The following is a 27,755-nucleotide window of genomic DNA, read 5'->3' as shown; positions in this document are numbered from 1 at the left end:
CAGTGCAAGGTTAACACACAGCACGGTGTGAGTCTCAGTCACAGAGCAAGGTTTACACACAGCACGGTGTGAGTCTCAGTCACAGTCAGTGCAAGGTTTACACACAGCACGGTGGGAGTCTCAGTCACAGTCAGTGCAAGGTTTACACACAGCACGGTGTGAGTCTCAGTCACAGTCAGTGCAAGGTTTACACACAGCACGGTGTGAGTCTCAGTCACAGTCAGTGCAAGGTTAACACACAGCACGGTGTGAATCTCAGTCACAGTCAGTGCAAGGTTTACACACAGCACGGTGTGTGAGTCTCAGTCACAGTCAGTGCAAGGTTTACACACAGCACGGTGTGTGAGTCTCAGTCACAGTCAGTGCAAGGTTTACACACAGCATGGTGTGAGTCTCAGTCACAGTCAGTGCAAGGTTAACACACAGCACGGTGTGAGTCTCAGTCACAGTCAGTGCAAGGTTTACACACAGCACGGTGTGAGTCTCAGTCACAGTCAGTGCAAGGTTTACACACAGCACGGTGTGAGTCTCAGTCACAGTCAGTGCAAGGTTTACACACAGCACGGTGTGAGTCTCAGTCACAGTCAGTGCAAGGTTTACACACAGCACGGTGTGAGTCTCAGTCACAGTCAGTGCAAGGTTTACACACAGCACGGTGTGAGTCTCAGTCACAGTCAGTGCAAGGTTTACACACAGCACGGTGTGAGTCTCAGTCACAGTCACTGCAAGGTTTACACACAGCATGGTGTGTGAGTCTCAGTCACAGTCAGTGCAAGGTTTACACACAGCACGGTGTGAGTCTCAGTCACAGTCAGTGCAAGGTTTACACACAGCACGGTGTGAGTCTCAGTCACAGAGCAAGGTTTACACACAGCACGGTGTGAGTCTCAGTCACAGTCACTGCAAGGTTTACACACAGCATGGTGTGTGAGTCTCAGTCACAGTCAGTGCAAGGTTTACACACAGCACGGTGTGAGTCTCAGTCACAGAGCAAGGTTTACACACAGCACGGTGTGAGTCTCAGTCACAGTCAGTGCAAGGTTTACACACAGCACGGTGTGAGTCTCAGTCACAGAGCAAGGTTTACACACAGCACGGTGTGTGAATCTCAGTCACAGTCAGTGCAAGGTTTACACACAGCACGGTGTGTGAATCTCAGTCACAGTCAGTGCAAGGTTTACACACAGCACGGTGTGTGAGTCTCAGTCACAGTCAGTGCAAGGTTTACACACAGCACGGTGTGTGAGTCTCAGTCACAGTCAGTGCAAGGTTTACACACAGCATGGTGTGAGTCTCAGTCACAGTCAGTGCAAGGTTAACACACAGCACGGTGTGAGTCTCAGTCACAGTCAGTGCAAGGTTTACACACAGCACGGTGTGAGTCTCAGTCACAGTCAGTGCAAGGTTTACACACAGCACGGTGTGAGTCTCAGTCACAGTCAGTGCAAGGTTTACACACAGCACGGTGTGAGTCTCAGTCACAGTCAGTGCAAGGTTAACACACAGCACGGTGTGAGTCTCAGTCACAGAGCAAGGTTTACACACAGCACGGTGTGAGTCTCAGTCACAGTCAGTGCAAGGTTTACACACAGCACGGTGGGAGTCTCAGTCACAGTCAGTGCAAGGTTTACACACAGCACGGTGTGAATCTCAGTCACAGTCAGTGCAAGGTTTACACACAGCACGGTGTGTGAGACTCAGTCACAGTCAGTGCAAGGTTTACACACAGCACGGTGTGTGAGTCTCAGTCACAGTCAGTGCAAGGTTTACACACAGCATGGTGTGAGTCTCAGTCACAGTCAGTGCAAGGTTAACACACAGCACGGTGTGAGTCTCAGTCACAGTCAGTGCAAGGTTTACACACAGCACGGTGTGAGTCTCAGTCACAGTCAGTGCAAGGTTTACACACAGCACGGTGTGAGTCTCAGTCACAGTCAGTGCAAGGTTTACACACAGCACGGTGTGAGTCTCAGTCACAGTCAGTGCAAGGTTAACACACAGCACGGTGTGAGTCTCAGTCACAGTCAGTGCAAGGTTTACACACAGCACGGTGTGAGTCTCAGTCACAGTCAGTGCAAGGTTTACACACAGCACGGTGTGAGTCTCAGTCACAGTCAGTGCAAGGTTTACACACAGCACGGTGTGAGTCTCAGTCACAGTCAGTGCAAGGTTTACACACAGCATGGTGTGTGAGTCTCAGTCACAGTCAGTGCAAGGTTTACACACAGCACGGTGTGAGTCTCAGTCACAGTCAGTGCAAGGTTTACACACAGCACGGTGTGAGTCTCAGTCACAGAGCAAGGTTTACACACAGCACGGTGTGAGTCTCAGTCACAGTCAGTGCAAGGTTTACACACAGCACGGTGTGAGTCTCAGTCACAGTCAGTGCAAGGTTTACACACAGCACGGTGTGAGTCTCAGTCACAGTCAGTGCAAGGTTTACACACAGCACGGTGTGAGTCTCAGTCACAGTCAGTGCAAGGTTTACACACAGCACGGTGTGAGTCTCAGTCACAGTCACTGCAAGGTTTACACACAGCATGGTGTGTGAGTCTCAGTCACAGTCAGTGCAAGGTTTACACACAGCACGGTGTGAGTCTCAGTCACAGTCAGTGCAAGGTTTACACACAGCACGGTGTGAGTCTCAGTCACAGAGCAAGGTTTACACACAGCACGGTGTGAGTCTCAGTCACAGTCAGTGCAAGGTTTACACACAGCACGGTGTGAGTCTCAGTCACAGTCAGTGCAAGGTTTACACACAGCACGGTGTGAGTCTCAGTCATAGTCAGTGCAAGGTTTACACACAGCACGGTGTGAGTCTCAGTCACAGTCAGTGCAAGGTTTACACACAGCACGGTGTGAGTCTCAGTCACAGTCAGTGCAAGGTTTACACAGCACGGTGTGAGTCTCAGTCACAGTCAGTGCAAGGTTTACACACAGCACGGTGTGAGTCTCAGTCACAGTCAGTGCAAGGTTTACACACAGCACGGTGTGAGTCTCAGTCACAGTCAGTGCAAGGTTTACACACAGCACGGTGTGAGTCTCAGTCACAGTCAGTGCAAGGTTTACACACAGCACGGTGTGAGTCTCAGTCACAGTCAGTGCAAGGTTTACACACAGCACGGTGTGAGTCTCAGTCACAGAGCAAGGTTTACACACAGCACGGTGTGAGTCTCAGTCACAGTCAGTGCAAGGTTTACACACAGCACGGTGTGAGTCTCAGTCACAGTCACTGCAAGGTTTACACACAGCACTGTGTGAGTCTCAGTCACAGTCAGTGCAAGGTTTACACACAGCACGGTGTGAGTCTCAGTCACAGTCAGTGCAAGGTTTACACACAGCACGGTGTGAGTCTCAGTCACAGTCAGTGCAAGGTTTACACACAGCACGGTGTGAGTCTCAGTCACAGTCAGTGCAAGGTTTACACACAGCATGGTGTGAGTCTCAGTCACAGTGCAAGGTTTACACACAGCACGGTGTGAGTCTCAGTCACAGTCAGTGCAAGGTTTACACACAGCATGGTGTGAGTCTCAGTCACAGTCAGTGCAAGGTTTACACACAGCACGGTGTGAGTCTCAGCCACAGTCAGTGCAAGGTTTACACAAAGCACGGTGTGAGTCTCAGTCACAGTCAGTGCAAGGTTTACACACAGCACGGTGTGAGTCTCAGTCACAGTCAGTGCAAGGTTTACACACAGCACGGTGTGAGTCTCAGTCACAGTCAGTGCAAGGTTAACACACAGCACGGTGTGAGTCTCTGTCACAGTCAGTGCAAGGTTTACACACAGCACGGTGTGAGTCTCAGTCACAGTCAGTGCAAGGTTTACACACAGCACGGTGTGAGTCTCAGTCACAGTCAGTGCAAGGTTTACACACAGCACGGTGTGAGTCTCAGTCACAGTCAGTGCAAGGTTTACACACAGCACGGTGTGAGTCTCAGTCAGTCAGTGCAAGGTTTACACACTGCACGGTGTGAGTCTCAGTCACAGTCAGTGCAAGGTTTACACACAGCACGGTGTGAGTCTCAGTCACAGTCAGTGCAAGGTTTACACACAGCACGGTGTGAGTCTCAGTCACAGTCAGTGCAAGGTTTACACACAGCACGGTGTGAGTCTCAGTCACAGTCAGTGCAAGGTTTACACACAGCACGGTGTGAGTCTCAGTCACAGTCAGTGCAAGGTTTACACACAGCACGGTGTGAGTCTCAGTCACAGTCAGTGCAAGGTTTACACACAGCATGGTGTGAGTCTCAGTCACAGTCAGTGCAAGGTTTACACACAGCACGGTGTGAGTCTCAGTCACAGTCAGTGCAAGGTTTACACACAGCACGGTGTGAGTCTCAGTCACAGTCAGTGCAAGGTTTACACACAGCACGGTGTGAGTCTCAGTCACAGTCAGTGCAAGGTTTACACACAGCACGGTGTGAGTCTCAGTCACAGTCAGTGCAAGGTTTACACACAGCACGGTGTGAGTCTCAGTCACAGAGCAAGGTTTACACACAGCACGGTGTGAGTCTCAGTCACAGTCAGTGCAAGGTTTACACACAGCACGGTGTGAGTCTCAGTCACAGTCAGTGCAAGGTTTACACACAGCACGGTGTGAGTCTCAGTCACAGTCAGTGCAAGGTTTACACACAGCACGGTGTGAGTCTCAGTCACAGTCAGTGCAAGGTTTACACACAGCATGGTGTGAGTCTCAGTCACAGTGCAAGGTTTACACACAGCACGGTGTGAGTCTCAGTCACAGTCAGTGCAAGGTATTACACACAGCATGGTGTGAGTCTCAGTCACAGTCAGTGCAAGGTTTACACACAGCACGGTGTGAGTCTCAGTCACAGTCAGTGCAAGGTTTACACACAGCACGGTGTGAGTCTCAGTCACAGTCAGTGCAAGGTTTACACACAGCACGGTGTGAGTCTCAGTCACAGTCAGTGCAAGGTTTACACACAGCACGGTGTGAGTCTCAGTCACAGTCAGTGCAAGGTTTACACACAGCACGGTGTGAGTCTCAGTCACAGTCAGTGCAAGGTTTACACACAGCACGGTGTGAGTCTCAGTCACAGTCAGTGCAAGGTTTACACACAGCACGGTGTGAGTCTCAGTCACAGTCAGTGCAAGGTTTACACACAGCATGGTGTGAGTCTCAGTCACAGTGCAAGGTTTACACACAGCACGGTGTGAGTCTCAGTCACAGTCAGTGCAAGGTTTACACACAGCACGGTGTGAGTCTCAGTCACAGTCAGTGCAAGGTTTACACACAGCACGGTGTGAGTCTCAGTCACAGTCAGTGCAAGGTTTACACACAGCACGGTGTGAGTCTCAGTCACAGTCAGTGCAAGGTTTACACACAGCACGGTGTGAGTCTCAGTCACAGTCAGTGCAAGGTTTACACACAGCACGGTGTGAGTCTCAGTCACAGTCAGTGCAAGGTTTACACACAGCACGGTGTGAATCTCAGTCTCAGTCAGTGCAAGGTTTACACACAGCACGGTGTGAGTCTCAGTCACAGTCAGTGCAAGGTTTACACACAGCACGGTGTGAATCTCAGTCACAGTCAGTGCAAGGTTTACACACAGCACGGTGTGAGTCTCAGTCACAGTCAGTGCAAGGTTTACACACAGCACGGTGTGAATCTCAGTCACAGTCAGTGCAAGGTTTACACACAGCACGGTGTGAGTCTCAGTCACAGTCAGTGCAAGGTTTACACACAGCACGGTGTGAGTCTCAGTCACAGTCAGTGCAAGGTTTACACACAGCACGGTGTGTGAGTCTCAGTCACAGTCAGTGCAAGGTTTACACACAGCACGGTGTGAGTCTCAGTCACAGTCAGTGCAAGGTTTACACACAGCACGGTGTGAATCTCAGTCACAGTCAGTGCAAGGTTTACACACAGCACAGTGTGAGTCTCAGTCACAGTCAGTGCAAGGTTTACACACAGCACGGTGTGAGTCTCAGTCACAGTCAGTGCAAGGTTTACACACAGCACGGTGTGAGTCTCAGTCACAGTCAGTGCAAGGTTTACACAGCACGGTGTGAGTCTCAGTCACAGTCAGTGCAAGGTTTACACACAGCACGGTGTGAGTCTCAGTCACAGTCAGTGCAAGGTTTACACACAGCACGGTGTGAGTCTCAGTCACAGTCAGTGCAAGGTTTACACACAGCACGGTGTGAGTCTCAGTCACAGAGCAAGGTTTACACACAGCACGGTGTGAGTCTCAGTCACAGTCAGTGCAAGGTTTACACACAGCACGGTGTGAGTCTCAGTCACAGTCAGTGCAAGGTTTACACACAGCACGGTGTGAGTCTCAGTCACAGAGCAAGGTTTACACACAGCACGGTGTGAGTCTCAGTCACAGTCACTGCAAGGTTTACACACAGCACGGTGTGAGTCTCAGTCACAGTCACTGCAAGGTTTACACACAGCATGGTGTGTGAGTCTCAGTCACAGTCAGTGCAAGGTTTACACACAGCACGGTGTGAGTCTCAGTCACAGTCAGTGCAAGGTTTACACACAGCACGGTGTGAGTCTCAGTCACAGAGCAAGGTTTACACACAGCACGGTGTGAGTCTCAGTCACAGTCAGTGCAAGGTTTACACACAGCACGGTGTGAGTCTCAGTCACAGTCAGTGCAAGGTTTACACACAGCACGGTGTGTGAGTCTCAGTCACAGTCAGTGCAAGGTTTACACACAGCACGGTGTGAGTCTCAGTCACAGAGCAAGGTTTACACACAGCACGGTGTGAGTCTCAGTCACAGTCAGTGCAAGGTTTACACACAGCACGGTGTGAGTCTCAGTCACAGTCAGTGCAAGGTTTACACACAGCACGGTGTGAGTCTCAGTCACAGTCAGTGCAAGGTTTACACACAGCACGGTGTGAGTCTCAGTCACAGTCAGTGCAAGGTTTACACACAGCACGGTGTGAGTCTCAGTCACAGTCAGTGCAAGGTTTACACACAGCACGGTGTGAGTCTCAGTCACAGTCAGTGCAAGGTTTACACACAGCACGGTGTGAGTCTCAGTCACAGTCAGTGCAAGGTTTACACACAGCACGGTGTGAGTCTCAGTCACAGTCAGTGCAAGGTTTACACACAGCATGGTGTGAGTCTCAGTCACAGTCAGTGCAAGGTTTACACACAGCACGGTGTGAGTCTCTGAGTTTGCAGCGGCAGACAGATATAACAGTTCAGCCTGCGAAAGTCATTTCGATAACTTTAATGGGTAGATTACTATGCCGCGCCTTTAAGTCTCGGCTTTTCCCGGGATTTGAGTCGGAGTTCCGCGCATGCGCAATGGGTCCTCAATATATCCCGACCAAACTTTTGTTATCGCATGCCCCAGCTCTGGTGAGCAATGGCTGATTTATCACCGCTGTCAGCTCTTCCACTGATTCTGACCAATTTCTGGGTAGGAGGCGCAAACCTTTTCAAGGTGCTATAAGTATCGCTCCACCTGGATTAACACCGCAACAGAGGTGCGATCGTATTTCTCCCCCAGAATGTTTTATTTGGGAATTTGGAGAGAGTGTGAAGTCGAAGAGAGGAAGGCACTGCTGCTTTTCCCCTCCACTACGTGTCGTGCTTTGTGTTGTAGGGAGATATTTACTTCCATTAACCCATAACTTAATCTCGATCAAATAAGTAGTCAAGACACTAACATTTAATTAAATAAAACAGTCACGTAGAGATGGCAGGACAGGTGATGTGCTGCAACTGCAGCATGTGGGAGTTTGTGGAGAACATTGCGAACCCGGACGGCCACGTTTACATCTTGGGGAACATCAGCTCAGAGTTGTTGAGCTGGAGTTTGAGGTGCATCAGGGAGCGGGAGAGTTACCTGGTCACTTTGATCCAGGGGGCAGTCACACCCTTACAGGTATGGTTCGTAGTCAGGGACAGGAGGGTGTGACTGCAACTCAGGCAGGTAAGGGGGCCCCAACTGCAGTGCTGGAGGAGCCTCTGCATTTAGAAACATAGAAAGGGAGGGTGGGACTGGTTTGCCGCACGCTCCTTCCGCTGCCTGCGCTTGGTTTCTGCATGCTCTCGGCGATGAGACACGAGGTGCTCAGCGCCCTCCTGGATGCACTTCCTCCACTTAGGGCGGTCTTTGGCCAGGGACTCCCAGGTGGGGATGTTACACTTTATCAGGGAGGCTTTGAGGGTGTCCTTGTAACATTTCCTCTGCCCACCTTTGGCTCGTTTGCCGTGAAAGAGTTCCAAGTAGAGCGCTTGCTTTGTTAGTCTCATGTCTGGCATGCGAACTGTGGCCTGCCCAGCGGAGCTGATCAAGTGTGGTCAGTGCTTCGATGCTGGGGATCTTGGCCTGGTCGAGGACACTAACGTTGGTGCATCTGTCCTCCCAGGGGATTTGTAGGATCTTGCGCAGGCACCGGTGGTGGTATTTCTCCAGCAACTTGAGGTGTCTACTGTACATGGTCCATGTCTCTGAGCCATACAGGAGGGTGGTTATTACTACAGCCTGTAGACCATGAGCTTGGTGACAGTTTTGAGGGCCTGGTCTTCAAACACTCTTTTCCTCAGGCAGCCGAAGGCTGCACTGGCGCACTGGAGGCGGTGTTGGATCTCGTCATCGATGCCTGCTCTTGTTGATAGGAGGCCCCCAGATAAGGGAAATAGTCCACGTTGACCAGGGCCCCGCGTGTAGCCTGATGACTGGGGGACAGTGCTGTGCGGCGAGGACAGGCTGGTGGAGGATCTTTGTCTTACTAATGTTTAGCGTAAAGCCCATGCTTTCGTACGCCTCAGTAAATACATCGACTATGCCCTGGAGTTCAGCCTCTGTGTGTGCACAGACGCAGGCGTCGTCCACGTACTATAGCTCGACGACAGAGGTTGGAGTGGTCTTGGACCTGGCCTGGAGATGGTGAAGGTTGAACAGCTTCCCACTGGTTCTGTAGTTTAGTTCCACTCCAGCGGGGAGAAACATAGAAACATAGAAAATAGGTGCAGGAGTAGGCCATTCAGCCCTTCGAGCCTGCACCACCATTCAATAAGATCATGGCTCATCATTCCTTGAGTACCCCTTTCCTGCTTTTTCTCCATACCCCTTGATCCCCTTAGCCGTAAGGGCCATATCTAAGTCCCTCTTGAATATATCCAATGAACTGGCATCAACAACTCTCTGCGGCAGGGAATTCCACAGGTTAACAACTCTCTGAGTGAAGAAGTTTCTCCTCATCTCAGTCCTAAATGGCCTACCCCTTATCCTAAGACTATGTCCCCTGGTTCTGGACTTCCCCAACATCGGGAACATTCTTCCCGCATCTAACCTGTCCAGTCCCTTCAGAATTTTATATGTTTCTATGAGATCCCCTCTCATCCTTCTAAACTCCAGTGAATAAAGGCCCAGTTGATCCAGTCTCTCCTCATATGACAGTCCAGCCATCCCTGGAATCAGTCTGGTGAACCTTCGCTGCACTCCCTCAATAGCAAGAACATCCTTCCTCAGATTAGGAGACCAAAACTGAACACAATATTCCAGGTGAGGCCTCACCAAGGACCTGTACAACTGCAGTAAGACCTCCCTGCTCCTATACTCAAAACCCCTAGCTATGAAGGCCAACATACCATTTACCTTCTTCACCACCTGCTGTACCTGCATGCCCACTTTCAGTGACTGATGAACCATGACATCCAGGTCTCATTGCATCTACCCTTTTCCTAATCTGCCGCCATTCAGATAATATTCTGCCTTTGTGTTTTTGCTCCCAAAGTGGATAACCTCACATTTATCCACATTATACTGGATCTGCCATGCATTTGCCCACTCACCTAACCTGTCCCAGTCACCCTGCAGCCTCTTAGTGTCCTCCTCACAGCTCACACTGCCACCCAGTTTAGTGTCATCTGCAAACTTGGTGATATTACACTCAATTCCCTCATCTAAATCGTTAATGTATATTGTAAAGAGCTGGGGTCCCAGCACTGAGCCCTGCGGCACTCCACTAGTCATTGCCTGCCATTCTGAAAAGGACCCGTTTATCCCGACTCTCTGCTTCCTGTCTGCCAACCAGTTCTCTATCCACGTCAGTACATTACCCCCAATACCATGTGCTTTGATTTTGCACACCAATCTCTTGTGCAGGACCTTATCAAAAGCCTTTTGAAAGTCCAAATACACCACATCCACTGGTTCTCCCTTGTCCACTCTACTAGTTACTTCCTCAAAAAATTCCAGAAGATTTGTCAAGCATGATTTCCCTTTCATAAATCCATGCTGACTTGGTCCAATCCTGTCACTGTTTTCCAAACTTGTCGACTGTGAGGTGGAGCATGGCAGCGAGGAAGATTGAGAAGAGGGTTGGGCGATGATGCAGCCTGCTTGACCACGGTCCATCGTGGATTATGTTGTGTATGCAATAACTGTTTGACTCCAAGAGGTATGATCTTGGCTCTACTTTATTAAGGCCCAAAGTGACTTATATACAAAATGGCTGGCCTTTTATACTTGGGCTGTACACACGTACGTGCAGCCCAATGGCCTCTAACAGTGACACCATCGAGTGGCTAGTGATCCCAAAAGTACATACATGACAGATTGGGTCTGTGATGGATCCGTTGGTAAGGATCACGGCTTGCATGTCGTCGTGGAGCAGGCGGAGTATGATGACATACTTTTGGGGGCATCTGAAACGGAGGAGGATGCTCCATAGACCCTCGCGGTTGACAGTGTCAAAGGCCTTTGTAAGGTCGAAGAAGGCCATGTATAAGGGCTGGCGCTGTTCCCTGCATTTTTCCTGCAGCTGTCACGCTGCAAAAATTATGTCTGTTGTGCCCCAGAGGGGACGAAATCCACACTGCGACTCCGTGAGAAGCTCCTCGGCCACGGGGAGAAGACGGTTGAGGAGAACTCTAGCCACGACTTTCCCAGTGGTTGATACATTAAAAGATATGAAGGTAGACAAGCGATTGCTCGCATTTAAAGAATGAATACACAATTTACAACAAATATATATTCTTTTAAGGCACAAAAACCCCACAGGAAAAATGGTCCAACCATGGCTAACAAGAGAAGTTAAAGATAATATTAGATCAAAGGAAGAGGCTTATAATGTTGCCAAAAAGAGCAGCAAGCCTGGGGATTGGAAGGATGTTAGAATTCAACAATGGAGAACCAAGAAATTGATAAGGAAAGAGAATAAAGAAAATCGTAATATGATTAGGCAGAGTCAACATGGTTTTATGAAAGGGAAATCATGTTTGACAAATCTGTTAACGTTTCTTGAAGATGAAATAATGGGGGACAAGTGAATGATACGTATTTGGATTTTCAAAAATCATTCGATAAGGTGCCACATAAGAGGTTATTACATAAAATTAGGTCTCATGGGATTGGGGATAATATTCTTCCAATCAGGCAGTCCCCCAAAGCCTAGGAAGACTTGCTTCACACTAATATGAGTTCTAAGGTGAGTGATAAGACCACTACGGGACCTACAGTCTCTGTCACAGGTGGGACAGACAGTGGTTGAGGGAAGGGGTGGGTGGGGAGTCTGGTTTGCCGCACGCTCCTTCCGCTGCCTGCGCTTGGTTTCTGCATGCTCTCGGCGACGATACTCGAGGAGCTCAGTGCCCTCCCGGATGCACTTCCTCCACTTAGGGTGATCTTTGGCTTGGGGCTCCCAAGTGTCAGTGGGGATGTTGCATTTTATCAGGGAGGCTTTGAGGGTGTCCTTGAAACGTTTCCTCTGCCCACCTGGGGCTCACTTGCCGTGTACGAGTTCCGAATAGAGCTCTTGCTTTGGGAGTCTTGTGTCAGGCATGTGAACAATGTGGCCCGCCCAACGGAGCTGGTCGAGTGTGGTCAGTGCTTCAATGCTGGGGATGTTGGCCTGATCGAGGACGCTAACATTGGTGCATCTGTCCTCCCAGAGGATTTGCAGGATCTTGCGGAGACATCGTTGGTGGTATTTCTCCAGCGATTTGAGGTGTCTACTGTGTATGGTCCACGTCTCTGAGCCATACAGGAGGGCGGGTATCACTACAGCCCTGTAGACCATGAACTTGGTGGCAGATTTAAAGGTCTGATCTTCCAACACTCTTTTCCTCAGGCAGCCAAAGGCTGCGCTGGCGCACTGGAGGCGGTGTTGAATCTCGTCGTCTATGTCTGCCCTTGCTGATAATAGTCTCCTGAGGTATGGAAAGTGGTCCACGTTGTCCAGGGCTGCACTGTGGATCTTGATGACTGGGGGCAGTGCTGTGTGGCGGGGTCAGGTTGGTGGAGGACCTTTGTCTTACGGATGTTTAGTGTAAGGCCTATGCTTTCGTACACCTCAGTGAAGATGTTGACTTGGAGTTCAGTCTCTGAATGTGCGCAGACACAAGCATCATCCGCGTACTGTAGTTCGACGACAGAGGATGGGACGGTCTTAGATCTGGCCTGGAGACAGAAAAGTTTGAACAGGTTCCCAGTGATTCTGTAGTTTAGTTGAGTGTGAGGTGGGGCAATGCAGCGAGGAAGATTGAGAAGAGGGTTGGCGCGATGACGCAGCCCTGCTTGACCCGGTCCAGACATGGATTGGGTCTGTGATGGATCCGTTGGCCAGGATCACGGCTTGCTTGTCGTCGTGGAGCAGGTGGAGGATGGTAACGAACTTTTGGGGGAAGCTGAAACGGAGGAGGACGCTCCTTAGTGACATTGTCCATGTAGCCATTCAGTGATATCCTTGAGGCACCAGGGAGGCAACATACCATCCTGGAGCTGCAGAAACGCCTGTCTGTTGCCCTAACTATTGAATCCCCTACCACTTTTCTTCCTACCCCACCCCCCCGCCGGCCCCGTGCAGCTGAGCCACACATGGTGCATCCTCCAGAGGAACTATCGCCCTCACCAGTGTCCTGAACCGAAAACCAGTTAGTGAGCAAGATGCACTCAGGGGACTCTTGCACCATACGCCTGGTCCTCCTTGTCTGTCTGGTGGTCACCCATTCCCTCTCTGCCTGCACACTCTTAAGCTGTGGCTGACCACCTCTAGAAGTGTGCTTATTATGTCTGTAGTGGAATTATGAATGAATCCACGAGGCAATGTGTTGTACTCAAACTGTAGTGACCGTGGTCCTTTACTCGTAACTCCAGAGTGAGGCTGCCGCATGGTGGCTCCCCTTTTATACAGCCCCTGCCACCAGGGCAGGAAACCCCGGTCTTCTCCAGTTGCACCCTCTGGTGGTGCCAGCATAGTATATACACAGTGTAAACCTTATTGGTCGTACATCAGGTAACAAGTCTCCATCTTATGCAACTATACAGTGACTACACAGAGAGTATATATATAATCTGCATATATAACATCACTCTCCCCCAAGTCCTTTGTGCCGATTACCTTTGCACTATGTGCTCTGGCTTAGCTCTCCCCAGACCTCAGTGCCAATAGCCCTTGTACCTTGGCTGTGCTTTGGCTTGGCTCTCTCCCTGTTAACCCCCAGGTCCTTTTGCCACAACGTTGCTTAGTGGTTACCAGTTTGGATGGTTCGATGATGCAGTGGAGGTTCCAGTGGGTTCTGGGTGTGATCCATGTGTGTGTCCATGGCTACATACATCCATTCCCCCACCCCCCACAGCGAGATCATGCAGCCAGCCCGTTACATTAACATACAGGATCAGACACAGAGCAAGTACAAAGAAAGGAGGGAAAAAAATATATTTTTTTTACAGTTTGTATCGTGACTTACATACGTTACGTTTTACGGTCGTACACCAAGATTGGGTAGATTGCATTCATGGTTCAGTCATGGTCAGTACTGAGGTAGCAGTACAGGTATGCGAGGACACTGATTCCAGAGCAACCGGACGGGGTCCTAGTCGTCTGATAGCGGCACTGTACCCCCTGCTAGTGGGGGGGGCTTGGTTCACTCACCTTGCCAGGACTCAGGGCCTTTGCCATTGCCTAGTGATGGGCAGAGCCACAGATGTGTGTGGCCTCCCTGTCCTCCTTTGAGGGTTGGAGAATCTGCTGCCTGCTCTCTCACAGTGTTGGGAACCTGGCTGTTCCAGGTCCTGTTTGGGGAACTCGCTGGTTCTGACCTTTCGCTCCCAGACATGGCCGAGGTAGTGACCGGGTCTGGGGGCTACACCGTCTCCACCCGGGTGTTGGGCAACGGCGGCCAACTGCGTGTACTGGCACAGTTATCATTTCCAGGTCCGTGGGGAATAGTGCCATCGGGTGCCTGCAGCGTGGGATAGACCTGGGGCAGGGTATCAGGATCAGTGTCTTCACCCTCCTGAGGTCACTGACCTATAACTTGTGGGATAGACCTGGGGCAGGGTATCAGGATCAGTGTCTTCACCCTCCTGAGGTCACTGACCTATAACTTGTGGGACAGACCTGGGGCAGGGTATCAGGATCAGTGTCTTCACCCTCCTGAGGTCACTGACCTATAACTTGTGGGATAGACCTGGGGCAGGGTATCAGGATCAGTGTCTTCACCCTCCTGAGGTCACTGACCTATAACTTGTGGGGACACCTGGGGCAGGGTATCAGGATCAGTGTCTTCACCCTCCTGAGGTCACTGACCTATAACTTGTGGGATAGACCTGGGGCAGGGTATCAGGATCAGTGCCTTCACCCTCCTGAGGTCACTGACCTATAACTTGTGGGGACACCTGGGGCAGGGTATCAGGATCAGTGCCTTCACCCTCCTGAGGTCACTGACCTATAACTTGTGGGATAGACCTGGGGCAGGGTATCAGGTTCAGTGTCTTCACCCTCCTGAGGTCACTGACCTATAACTTGTGGGGACACCTGGGGCAGGGTATCAGGATCAGTGCCTTCACCCTCCTGAGGTCACTGGCCTATAACTTGTGGGATAGACCTGGGGCAGGGTATCAGGATCAGTGTCTTCACCCTCCTGAGGTCACTGACCTATAACTTGTGGGGTAGACCTGGGGCAGGGTATCAGGATCAGTGTCTTCACCCTCCTGAGGTCACTGACCTATAACTTGTGGGATAGACCTGGGGCAGGGTATCAGGATCAGTGTCTTCACCCTCCTGAGGTCACTGGCCTATAACTTGTGGGGTAGACCTGGGGCAGGGTATCAGGATCAGTGTCTTCACCCTCCTGAGGTCACTGACCTATAACTTGTGGGATAGACCTGGGGCAGGGTATCAGGATCAGTGCCTTCACCCTCCTGAGGTCACTGACCTATAACTTGTGGGACCCTGGGGCAGGATATCTTCACCCTCCTGAATTTGCTCGCTTGCTATTTTTGGGGACACTCTATTCCCGACATCTCGCAACAACATTTTGTTCACAATCTTAATCGGTTCGTTACATTGATTGCCGAGCATACACTGTCTCTTTAAGTTCAGTTGGTTGCAGGTCTCCTTTAAGAGAACCCTGCTGGCTTTACCCCAATCAGACCCTTTGTTAGACCCCACGTGTTGGTCCCTCAGTGTTGCACCTCGTGGTCTGGCTGCAGACATCTGTTTTTCCAGCCACGCTGCCCCTCGCTGCTACAGGGACTCCATCTTGCCTCTGTCCTCGAGGTCGACTGCCTTGATCCTTCTCTCTCGTGATTCTGCCACAAAAGCTGGAAGGGTTCCTGTGAATTCGATCTTCCTCCCCAGGAGTCCTGCCACTGGAGCCGGGAAGGTACTTTTAGGTCGTTCCGGTCGGATCATTGCCATGCAGTCGATGGACAGTCTGTGCCTCAGGTGCTGCGCTGGTCTGTTCTCTGGTGCCTGGCCCAAGCGAAGGTGAGGTTTTACTCTGAGCACGGGGGACATCGATTGCTGGAGTGAAGAGGTCTTCCCATTTCCACTGGATCTTCCCCATCCACCTTCTTCCGAGTCGCGTTGGACCATCACCTGCAACAATCCAGAGAGGTAACTTGTGCACCATGCCATTATGGATTACACTTACATCCACACTAGCGAGGACTGGGATCAGCTCCTTGGTGTAGGTGTGCAACTTTTCCTGCACTGGAACCAGCTCGGGTCGTTTTTCATTCCACAGCCTCTCGAAGGCATCCTGGCTCATCACTGACTGGCTCGCTCCCGTGTCCACTTCCATGAAGACTGGAGCACTGTTTATCTCGACTTCCATCTTCACTGGAGGACAATCGGTGGTGCAGGTATACACTCCATACACTTCTTCTTGGGGCTGAGCTGCCTCTCTGGCCAAATCATCATACTCCCCGCTGGATTCAAAGTCATCTCCCGACTCCTCTGCTAGACGGTGAGTCGTATTTCTTTTACACATACGCTGGAGGTGGACCTTCGTGTTACAGGCTTTGCATACGTACTCAGCAAACTGACACTGGTAAGCCCTATGGTTTCCTCCGCAAAGCCAGCATGGTGCTATTCGATTAGCATCCCTCGGCGGACTCTGAGTTCTGGAACCCTGAGGTCTGTGCTCTCTGCCCTGGGCAGAGCCACGTTCTACAGCCTTGCCTGTGAAAGGCACCATTCTGTGTACAGTACTTGCCGGGTTTGAGTCCACAGGGTGAATAATTTGCTTGGTGCTACAGGTCAAGGTCATGAACGCCTGACTGATGCTGATAGCCTTCTGCAGGTTGACTGTGGTGTTGGCAGATAATAGCTTGTGAAGGAGGCCCTCGTGGCCAATTCCTATAACAAAGATGTCTCGCAATGCTTCACTGAGATGCGTGCCGAAATCACACGGTGGGGACCACAAGTCTCCTGAGGTCGGCAGCATATTTTGCAATCTCCTGGCCCTCAGGTCTGCGGTGAGTGTAGAATCTGTGCCTGGCTGTGAGGATGCTCTCTTTTGGTTTTAGTTGGTCGTGAATTAGTTCAGTCAGCTCATCGTATGTCTTATCCTTGGTCTTTGTGGGTGCCAGCAAGTCCCTGACGAGGCGGTAGACCTCAGGCCCACAACTGGTCAGCAGTATAGCCTTGCGCTTCTCCGACAATGTGTCCGTCTCCCCTGCCAGGTCGTTTACCACGAAATATAGCTCGAGCCTTTCTGTGAAAGCATCCCAATCGTGACCCTCTGCAAAGTCTTTTAGTGTGTCAAAGGAAGCCATAATCGCGTGAAAGTCCGTATTCTCATCGCCAATTATTATGTCTGTAGTGTAATTATGAATGAATCCACGAGGCAATGTGTTGTACTCAAACTGTAGTGACCTTGGTCCTTTACTCGTAACTCCAGAGTGAGGCTGCTGCATGGTGGCTCCCCTTTTATACAGCCCCTGCCACCAGGGCAGGAAACCCCGGTCACCACCAGTTGCGCCCTCTAGTGGTGTCAGCATAGTATATACACAGTGTAGACCTTAGTGATAGTACATCAGGTAAACAAGTCTCCATCTTATGCAACTATACAGTGACTACACAGAGAGTATATCGACAGTCTGCATATATAACAGTGCTATTCACGAAGTTCTTAATCTTGCAGATGCACTGCAGTGACTCCAGCCGCCGCTCAAGCTCCAAAACACAGAGCTCAAGCGGCTCTAGCTGGTGACACTTCCTGCACATGTGATGATCCAGGTCCAGGCCACATCTTCCCATATGGCACAGGGACGTGTGATCCACGGAACTGACATACCAAACACACCCAGGGCAAGTACAGCATGGGATGGATACAAAATAAAGATTCCTTTACAGTGTCCCATCAAACGCTCCCAGGGTAGGTACAGCACAGGATAGATACAGAGTAAAGCTCGTTTTCACTATACCATCAAACTATACCGATGGAAGGCTCAGCATGTGTTAGATACAGAGTAAAACTTCCTCTATGCTTTCACAAACATTCCCAGGGCAGGTACAGCACGGGTTAGATACAGAGTAAAGCTCCCTCTACATTGTCCCATCAAACACTCCCAGGGCAGGTACAGGGGGTTAGATACAGAGTAAAGCTCCCTCTACATTGTCCCATCAAACACTCCCAGGGCAGGTACAGGGGGTTAGATACAGAGTAAAGCTCCCTCTACACTGTCCCATCAAACATTCCCAGGGCAGGTACAGCACGGGGTTAGATACAGAGTAAAGCTCCCTCTACACTATCCCATCAAACACTCCCAGGGCAGGTACAGCACGGGGTTAGATACAGAGTAAAGCTCCCTCTACACTGTCCCATCAAACACTCCCAGGGCAGGTACAGCATGGGTTAGATACAGAGTAAAGCTCCCTCTACATTGTCCCATCAAACACTCCCAGGGCAGGTACAGCACGGGGTTAGATACAGAGTAAAGCTCCCTCTACACTATCCCATCAAACACTCCCAGGGCAGGTACAGCATGGGTTAGATACAGAGTAAAGCTCCCTTTACACTGTCCCATCAAACACTTCCAGGGCAGGTACAGCACGGGTTAGATACAGAGTAAAGCTCCCTCTACATTGTCCCATCAAACACTCCCAGGGCAGGTACAGGGGGTTAGATACAGAGTAAAGCTCCCTCTACACTGCCCCATCAAACACTCCCAGGGCAGGTACAGGGGGTTAGATACAGAGTAAAGCGCCCTCTACACTGTCCCATCAAACACTCCCAGGGCAGGTACAGGGGGTTAGATACAGAGTAAAGCTCCCTCTACATTGTCCCATCAAACACTCCCAGGGCAGGTACAGCACGGGGTTAGATACAGAGTAAAGCTCCCTCTACACTGTCTCATCAAACACTCCCAGGGCAGGTACAAGGGGTTAGATACAGAGTAAAGCTCCATCTACACTGTACCATCAAACACTCCCAGGGCAGGTACAGGGGGTTAGATACAGAGTAAAGCTCCCTCTACACTGTCTCATCAAACACTCCCAGGGCAGGTACAGGATATTAGATACAGAGTAAAGCTCCATCGACACTGTCCCATCAAACACTCCCAGGGCAGGTACAGCACGGGGTTAGATACAGAGTAAAGCTCCCTCTACACTGTCCCATCAAACAATCCCAGGGCAGGTACAGCCCGGGGTTAGATACAGAGTAAAGCTCCCCCTACACTGTCCCATCAAACAATCCCAGGGCAGGTACAGCACGGGGTTAGATACAGAGTAAAGCTCCCCCTACACTGTCCCATCAAACACCCCAGGGCAGGTACAGCACGGGGTTAGATACAGAGTAAAGCTCCCTCTACACTGTCCCATCAAACACCCCCAGGGCAGGTACAGGGGGTTAGATACAGAGTAAAGCTCCCTCTACACTGTCCCATCAAACACTCCCAGGGCAGGTACAGCACGGGGTTAGATACAGAGTAAAGCTCCCTCTACACTGTCTCATCAAACACTCCCAGGGCAGATACAGCACGGGGTTAGATACAGAGTAAAGCTCCCTCTACACTGTCCCATCAAACACTCCCAGGGCAGGTACAGCCCGGGGTTAGATACAGAGTAAAGCTCCTTTCTCATTGTGAACATTTTTGACAGCATGCCCCTTCATTTAATTTTTAAATGATACTGCTCACTGATCATTCAACTACAGGACAGTGTGAACTTTAATACAAGCTCGATAATTGGTGATGGAGCTTTATTCCTCCTTATACAAAGCAAGATTTACTCACTTATTTCTCCTGAGATCCAGCATTAAGTCCTCCCCGTCTAGCTGCACTGAGATGCCGACGTGGTTTGCATAATTCCTCTGCACAAAGTACAAAGAAGCTCTCGTTATTAGACTGTGATTTGTTCAATGAAGCCCCAATACCATCTCGCAAGACAGCAATTCTTTTGAAGAGTAAATGGCTGTATGAATCAATGAATCCACCTTTAGGATCTCTACAGAATTGTACTGAAGGGGTAGCTATCTCCTATACTGACCATCGATTCATGGAATAGTACAGCACAGAGGGACAGTATTCAGCCTATTGAGTCTGCATCGGTTCCATCGACAAGCAATTCCTGTTATTCCATTTAAACACTTTTTTCCCATGTTCCTGCAACTTTTTCTCCTTCAAGTATTCATCCAATTCCCTTTTGAAAGCAACTGTTGATTGTGTTTCCAGCACCCTATCAGGCAGTGCATTCCATTCGATAGTGACCTGAACACAACACCACAAGTCCTGCAGCACCCGGCATGTTCTCTCTTAGCTTTCTCAATCGCACTCTCTCTTTCATCATCTCGTGCTCTGTCTCGCTCCCTATTTCTATCTCATCGTTAGTTACAATGATCTACCCTATCCCTCCATCAGAATGGGGGCATGGTAGCCTGGTGCTAATGGTACTGTTCTAGCAATCCAGGGGTCAGGAGTTCAGACCCCACCATGGTAACTTCAACAACTCTGATCATTTGTGGGCAAGCATGAAAAGCCAGCTGCTTCACCACTCCTACCTAGTCCAGGCTACACATAACTCCAGTCTACACAGAAATTATAACATGAAAACAGGCCGTTCGAATCCATGTTGGTGTCTAACCTCCACACGAGCAGTATCCTAATCCCATGTGCCCACACTGGCCCGACATTCCTTTATTCCCCTTTCCTTCACCCACCTATCAGTTGTGCATTCAATGGCCTCACAACTCTGTGCAAAAAATGTTTATCCTGCTCTCTCCTAAATCTCTTATATTTAATTTTATTTCTCCCTTTGTTTTAGACCTTCTAATCATTGGAAACTGTGGCTGCAACTTCCAACATGGGCAGGAGTGTGAAGCTGGTGATATTGGATCAGCCGCTCATTGTACACACACCCCATTTTCCTCTCCTTGAAGTTAATAGAAGGGAAAACCTGGCAGGTGATCTGATAGCAGCAGTCTTACACCCCTGCCGATGCTGAAAGTTCCACTCGGTCTACTCTGTCGACCAGTGCCACGTGCGAGTCAGAGTACAAATAGCAAGATAGTTAAGGTGAATACGTGGCGTGAGGGATGGTGCAAGAGGGAGAGATTTAAATTCCTGGGACATTGGAACCAGTTCTGGGGGAGTGTTTGCTAGTGCCGTTGGGGAGGGTTTAAGCTAATATGGCAGGGGGATGGGAACCTATGCAGGGAGACAGAGAGAAGTAAAATGGAGGCAGAAGCAAAAGATATAAAGGAGATAAGGAAAATTGGAGGGCAGAGAAATCAAAGGCAAAAATCAAAAAGGGCCACATTACAACATAATTCTAAAAGAACAAAGAGTGTTAAAAAAACAAGCCTGAAGACTCTATGTCTCAATGTGAGGAGTATTCGTAATAAGGTGGATGAATTAACTATGCAGATAGCTATTAACGGATATGATGTAATTGGGATTACGGAGACATGGCTCCAGGGTGACCAAGGCTGGGAACTCAACATTCAGGATTATTCCATATTCAGGAAGGATAGACAGAACGGAAAAGGAGGTGGTGTAGCATTGCTGGTTAAAGAGGAGATTAACGCAATAGTAAGGAAGGACATTAGCTTGGATGATGTGGAATCTGTATGGGTAGAGCTGCGAATACCAAAGGGCAGAAAAGGGTAGTGGGAGTTGTGTACAGACCACCAAACAGTAGTAGTGAGGTTGGGGATAGCATCAAACCAGGAAATTATGGATGCGTGCAATAAAGGTACAGCAGTTATCATGAGTGACTTTAATCTATATATAGATTGGGCTAACCAAACTGGTAGCAATACGGTGGAAGAGGATTTCCTGTATAAGGGATGGTTTTCTAGACCAATATGTCAAGGAACCAACTAAAGAGCTGGCTATCCTAGACTGGGTGTTGTGTAATGAGAGAGGATTAATTATCAATCTTGTTGTGTGAGGCCCCCTGGGGAAGAGTAACCATAATATGGTAAAATTCTTCATTATGATGAAGAGTGACACAGTTAATTCAGAGACTAGGGGCCTGAACTTAAAGAAAGGTAACTTCGATTGTATGAGACGTGAATTGGCTAGAATAGACTAAAGGGTTGACGGTGGATAGACAATGGCAAACATTTAAAGATCACATGGATGAACTTCAACAACTGTACATCTCTGTCTGGAGTAAAAATAAAACGGGGAAGGTGGCTCAACCGTGGCTAACCAGGGAAATTAGGAAATTAAATCCAAGGAAGAGGCATATAAATTGGCCAGAAAAAGCAGCGAACCTGAGGACTGGGAGAATTTAGAATTCAGCAGAGGAGGACAAAGGGTTTAATTAGGAGGGGGAAAATAGAGTACGAGAGGAAGCTTGCCGGGAACATAAAAACTGACTGCAAAAGCTTCTATAGATATGTGAAGAGAAAAAGATTAGTGAAGACAAATGTAGGTCCCTTGCAGTCAGGATCAAGTGAATTTATAATGGGGAACAAAGAAATGGCAGACCAATTGAACAAATACTTTGGTTCTGTCTTCACTAAGGAAGACACGAATAACCTCCGAAAAATACTAGTGGACCGAGTTTCTAGCGAGAAGGGGGAACTGAGGAAAATCCTTATTAGTCAGGAAATTGTGTTAGGGAAATTAATGGGATTGAAGGCCAATAAATCCCCAAGGCCTGATAGTCTGCATCCCAGAGTACTTAAGGAAGTGGCCCTAAAAATAGTGGATGCATTGGTGATCATTTTCCAACAGTCTATAGACTCTGGATCAGTTCCTATGGAGTGGAGGGTAGCTAATGTAACACCACTTTTTAAAAAAGGAGGGAGAGAAAACGGAATTATAGACCGGTTAGCCTGACATCAGCAGTGGGGAAAATGTTGGAATCAATTTTTAAAGATGTAATAGCAGCGCATTTGGAAAGCAGTGACAGGATCGGTCCAAGTCAGTATGGATTTATGAAAGGGAAATCATTCTTGACAAATCTTCTAGAATTTTTTGAGGATGTAACTAGTAGAGTGGACAAGGGAGAACCAGTGGACATTTGGACTTTCAAAAGGCTTTTGACAAGGTCCCACAGAAGAGATTAGTGTGCAAAATTAAAGCACATGGTATTGGGGGTAATGTACTGCCGTGGATAGAGATGGCTGGCAGATAGGAAGCAAAGAGTAGGAATAAACGGGTCCTTTTCAGAATGCAGGCAATGACTAGTGGGATACCGCAAGGTTCAGTGCTGGGACCCCAGCTATTTACAATATACATTAATGATTTAGACGAAGGAATTGAATGTAATATCTCCAAGTTTGCAGACGACACTAAACTGGGTGGTGGTGTGAGCTGTGAGGAGGATGTTAAGAGGCTGCAGGGTGACTTGGACAGGTTAGTTGAGTGGGCAAATACATGGCAGATGCAGTATAATGTGGATAAATGTGAGGTTATCCACTTTGGTGGCAAAAACGGGAAGGCAGAATATTATCTGAATGGTGACAGATTAGGAAAAGGGGAGGTGCAACGAGACCTGGGTGTCATGGTACATCAGTTATTGAAAGTTGGCATGCAGGTACAGCAGGCGGTGAAGAAGGCAAATGGTATGTTGGCCTTCATAGTGAGAGGATTGGAGTACAGGATCAGGGAGGTCTTACTGCAGTTGTACAGGGCCTTGGTGAGGCCACACCTGGAGTATTGTGTACAGTTTTGGTCTCCCAATCTTAGGAAGGACATTCTTGCTATTGAGGGAGTGCAGCGAAGGTTCACCTGACTGATTCCCGGGATGGCAGGGCTGACATATCAAGAAAGAGACTGGATCGACTGGGCGTATATTCACTGGAATTTAGAAGAATGAGAGGGGATCTCATAGAAACATGTAAATTGTGACGGGACTGGACAGGTTGGATGCAGGAAGAATGTTCCCGATATTGGGGAAGTCCAGAACCAGGGGTCACAGTCTAAGGATAAGGGGTAAGCCATTTAGGACTGAGATGTGGAGAAACTTCTTCACCCAGAGAGTTGTTAACCTGTGGAATTCTCTACCACAGAAAGCTGTTGAGGCCAGTTCATTCGATCTATTCAAAAGTGAGTTAGATGTGGCCTTTACGTCTAAATGCTATGGAGGGTATGGAGAGAAAGCAGGAATGGGGTACTGATCATATTGAATGGTGGTGCAGACTCGAAGGGCCGAATGGCCTACTCCTGCACTTATTTTCTTTGTTTTTATGTTTAACTTCTCACCCGACCCAACCCACCTATTTTTTTTGTTAACGTTCTCCCCATGTTCTCTGGATTATTAGTCCAGCAATAGAACTACAACACTGCTTTTCCCTGGGTGGATTAGAACGCTTTAGATCATTGCAGCAGACAGGGACAGAGCAACAGGATGGGTTGAGTAGATGCAATCAGACTATCGACCCTGTCAGATTAATTACCTGCAGCAGTACGGCTACACTCCGCTTCTGTTTTCCTGATAAAACGTGTGGGATTACCAACTTGTAATCCTTGAGTTCTGCAAAGAGCTTTTGCTGGCTAAATCGACCTCCTGTTTGGAAAACAAGGGGAGATTTAATGGAATTTTGACAAAGATCAGCTCACAGTATTTACGTTATTTGACATGCTGCAGTTATAACCTGCAATACTGGACTCTCCCAGCACCAACAGGCCCAGCACCAACAGGCCCAGCACCAACAGGCCCCAGCACCAACAGGCCCAGCACCAACAGGCCCCAGCACCAACAGGCCCAGCACCAACAGGCCCAGCACCAACAGGCCCAGCACCAACAGGCCCCAGCACCAACAGGCCCCAGCACCAACAGGCCCAGCACCAACAGGCCCCAGCACCAACAGGCCCCAGCACCAACAGGCCCCAGCACCAACAGGCCCCAGCACCAACAGGCCCCAGCACCAACAGGCCCAGCACCAACAGGCCCCAGCAACAACAGGCCCAGCACCAACAGGCCCCAGCACCAACAGGCCCCAGCACCAACAGGCCCAGCACCAACAGGCCCCAGCAACAACAGGCCCAGCACCAACAGGCCCCAGCACCAACAGGCCCAGCACCAACAGGCCCCAGCAACAACAGGCCCAGCACCAACAGGCCCCAGCACCAACAGGCCCCAGCACCAACAGGCCCAGCACCAACAGGCCCAGCACCAACAGGCCCCAGCACCAACAGGCCCCAGCACCAACAGGCCCCAGCACCAACAGGCCCAGCACCAACAGGCCCCAGCACTGGGCTCTCCCAGCACTAACAGGCCCCAGCACTAACAGGCCCCAGCAGTGGGCTCTCCCAGCACCAACAAGCCACAGCACTGGGCTCTCCCAGCACCAACAGGCCCCAGCACTGGCTCTCCCAGCACCCACAGGCCCCAGCACTGGGCTCTCCCAGCACTAACAGACCCCAGCACTGGGCTCCCCCAGCACCACAGGCCCCAGCACTGGGCTCCCCCAGCACCACAGGCCCCAGCACTGGCTCTCCCAGCATCCACAGGCCCCAGCACCAACAGGCCCCAGCACTGGGCTCTCCCAGCACCAACAGGCCCCAGCACTGGGCTCTCCCAGCACCAACAGGCCCCAGCACTGGGCTCTCCCAGCACCCACAGGCCCCAGCACTGGGCTCTCCCAGCACCAACAGGCCCCAGCACTGGGCTCTCCCAGCACCAACAGGCCCCAGCACTGGGCTCTCCCAGCACCAACAGGCCCCAGCACTGGGCTCTCCCAGCACCCACAGATTCAGTACAGTCCTGAAAGGGGGAAGACATCTTGAGTTATCGAAGGTAGGTGGGATTAATATATCAATTACTGCAGCCTCCAGGAGCTAGCTTGATTATCTTCGGAGAGGAATTTCCCAGTATTTTTTCTTAAATTGGCTTGTGTTTTTTCCTGTTTTTGCCTCTCCCAGGAGATTTGCATGACTGGAGGGTTGGAACACAGACGGGTTGGGCCAAATGACCGACTTCTATATTGTAACTTCTGCATAAAGAATTTGCATTTGAATACCACTTTTGCAAATTCGGACATCTCGAATGTGTTATTTTTGAAGGTCGGCAGTGCTGTTTTGTAAGTAAACATGGCAACTGTAGTGTATGGAGAAAGAGTCAGACTGAACACTGTGAGTTCAAAGTAATGTGTGACCTTAGTCTTTTATTGCAGGTCTCCAGAGTGCCTCTCCAACCTGTGAGGCCTCCTTAAATACGTGCTCCCAAGGGATTATGGGATCTCTTGGGACTCCAGGGAATGAGCCCTCTGGTGGCTGTACAGAGTATATACAAGTTTACATATATAACAACACTCCCCCCCCAAAGTCAATAGTGTAACTATTTACAATGTGAGTCGATCTGGGGTCATTCTTGCCCTGGCTGATCGTCTCGGTGTGAAAGCTGATGTTGTTGAATCATTTGTTGGGCCCTCGCTGGGCTGCTGTGCAGCTGGCCTTACTGGGCTGCCTGGTGTGTTGGGCCCTGCAGGGCTGTTGTGGATGATGGGTTCTGCTTCATGGTCAACCATTGCCACTGGTGTGCGTGTTGCGAGCATGTATTACATCTGTGAACGCAGGACGCTAAGTCCGCATCAATGTCGGACCAAAACACGTGGGATCTGGCTATCGCTTTCATCATTACGATGCCTGGGTGGGTACTGTGGAGGTCATTGATGAAGGTGTCTCTGCCCTTCTTGGGGACCACTACTCGATTGCCCCACAGAAGGCAGTCTGCCTGTATGGACATTTCATCTTTGCGCCGTTGGAACGGCTTTATCTCTTCCTGCATTTCCACTGGGGCACTGGACCAGCTCCTGTGAAGTACACAGCTTTTGACTAGAGATAATAAGGGGTCCTGGCTTGTCCAGGTTTTGATCTGTCGGGCAGTGACGGGTGTTTGCTCACTCTCAAATGCTTCCATAACCATGGCTAGATCTGCAGCTGTGTCATTTCCACCCCCGTGGTGGGCAATGGCAGCCTACTGAGAGCATCAGCGCAGTTTTCTGTGCCTGGCCTGTGGCGGATGGCGTACTTGTATGCGGACATCATGAGCGCCCATCTCTGGATGCGGGCCGATGCGTTGGTATTTATCCCTTTACTCTCGGAAAACAGGGATATAAGTGGCTTATGGTCAGTTTCCAATTCAAATTTTAACCCAAACAGGTATTGATGCATTTTCTTTACCCCATAGACACACGCTAACACTTCATTTTCAATCATGCTGTAGGCTCTCTCAGCCTCAGACAGACTCCTGGATGCATAAGCAACCGGTTGCAGTTTCCTGAAATCATTAGCTTGTTGCAATTCACACCCGATGCCATATGACGACACATCACATGCTCGTACCAAACGCTTACATGGATCATACAACACAAGCAATTTGTTTGAACATAACAATTTTCTCGCTTTTACAAAGGCATTTTCTTGGCTTTTGCCCCAAACCCATTCACCCCCTTTTCATAGTAAGATATGTAGTGGTTCTAACAGTGTGCTGAGACCAGGTAAGAAGTCACCAAAGTAATTCAAGTGTCCCAGAAACATCCGCAGCTCCGTCACGTTCTGTGGCCTCAGTGCATTCTCGATTGCCTCCATCTTCGCGTTGGTGCCGTCCGCCGCAATCCTCCTTCCCAGGAACTCCACTTCAGGCGCCAGGAAAACACACTTTGAGCGTTTTAACCTGAGCCCCACGCGGTTGAGCCGACTAAGAACCTCCTCCAGGTTCTGCAGGTGCTCGACTGTGTTCAAGATGTTGTACTGAAGACCACAGTGTGCAGGACCGACTTCAGTAAACTTTCCATGTTTCTCTGGAATATCGCCGCCGCTGATCAGATTCCAAACCGGCACCTGTTATAAACAAAAAGACCTTTGTGCATGTTGATGCAGGTGAGGGCCTTCGATGATTCCTCCAGTTCCTCCGTCATGTAGGCTGAAGTCAGATCCAGCCTTGTGAACGTCTTTCCTCCCGCCAGCGTAGCAAAGAGGTTGTCGGCTTTTGGAAGTGTATTGGTCCTGCAGGGAGAAAAGATTGATAGTTACTTTATAATCGCCACAGATTCTGATGGTGCCGTCTCCCTTGAGGACTGGGACAATAGGACTGTCCCACTCGCTGAACTCGATCGGTGAAATTATGC

General features: G+C 49.8%; 1 protein-coding gene across 1 annotated transcript in view; it reads right to left on the bottom strand.

Annotated features, from left to right (window-relative positions):
* Window positions 1-27,755, bottom strand: part of LOC139228282 (disintegrin and metalloproteinase domain-containing protein 19-like) — a 268,077-nt gene that overhangs the window by 211,191 nt on the left and 29,131 nt on the right. Inside the window, exons 2-3 of the mRNA XM_070859466.1 lie at window positions 24,081-24,190; window positions 19,465-19,541 (exon numbers count right to left, since the gene is read on the bottom strand). Coding sequence (XP_070715567.1) covers window positions 19,465-19,541; window positions 24,081-24,190 — 187 coding nt within the window. The remainder of the gene's footprint in view (window positions 1-19,464; window positions 19,542-24,080; window positions 24,191-27,755) is intronic.

This window comes from Pristiophorus japonicus, chromosome 2 (genome assembly GCF_044704955.1).
Source record: "Pristiophorus japonicus isolate sPriJap1 chromosome 2, sPriJap1.hap1, whole genome shotgun sequence".
NCBI classification, from domain to species: Eukaryota; Metazoa; Chordata; class Chondrichthyes; family Pristiophoridae; genus Pristiophorus; species Pristiophorus japonicus.
This window is presented reverse-complemented; position numbering and strand designations above follow the sequence as displayed.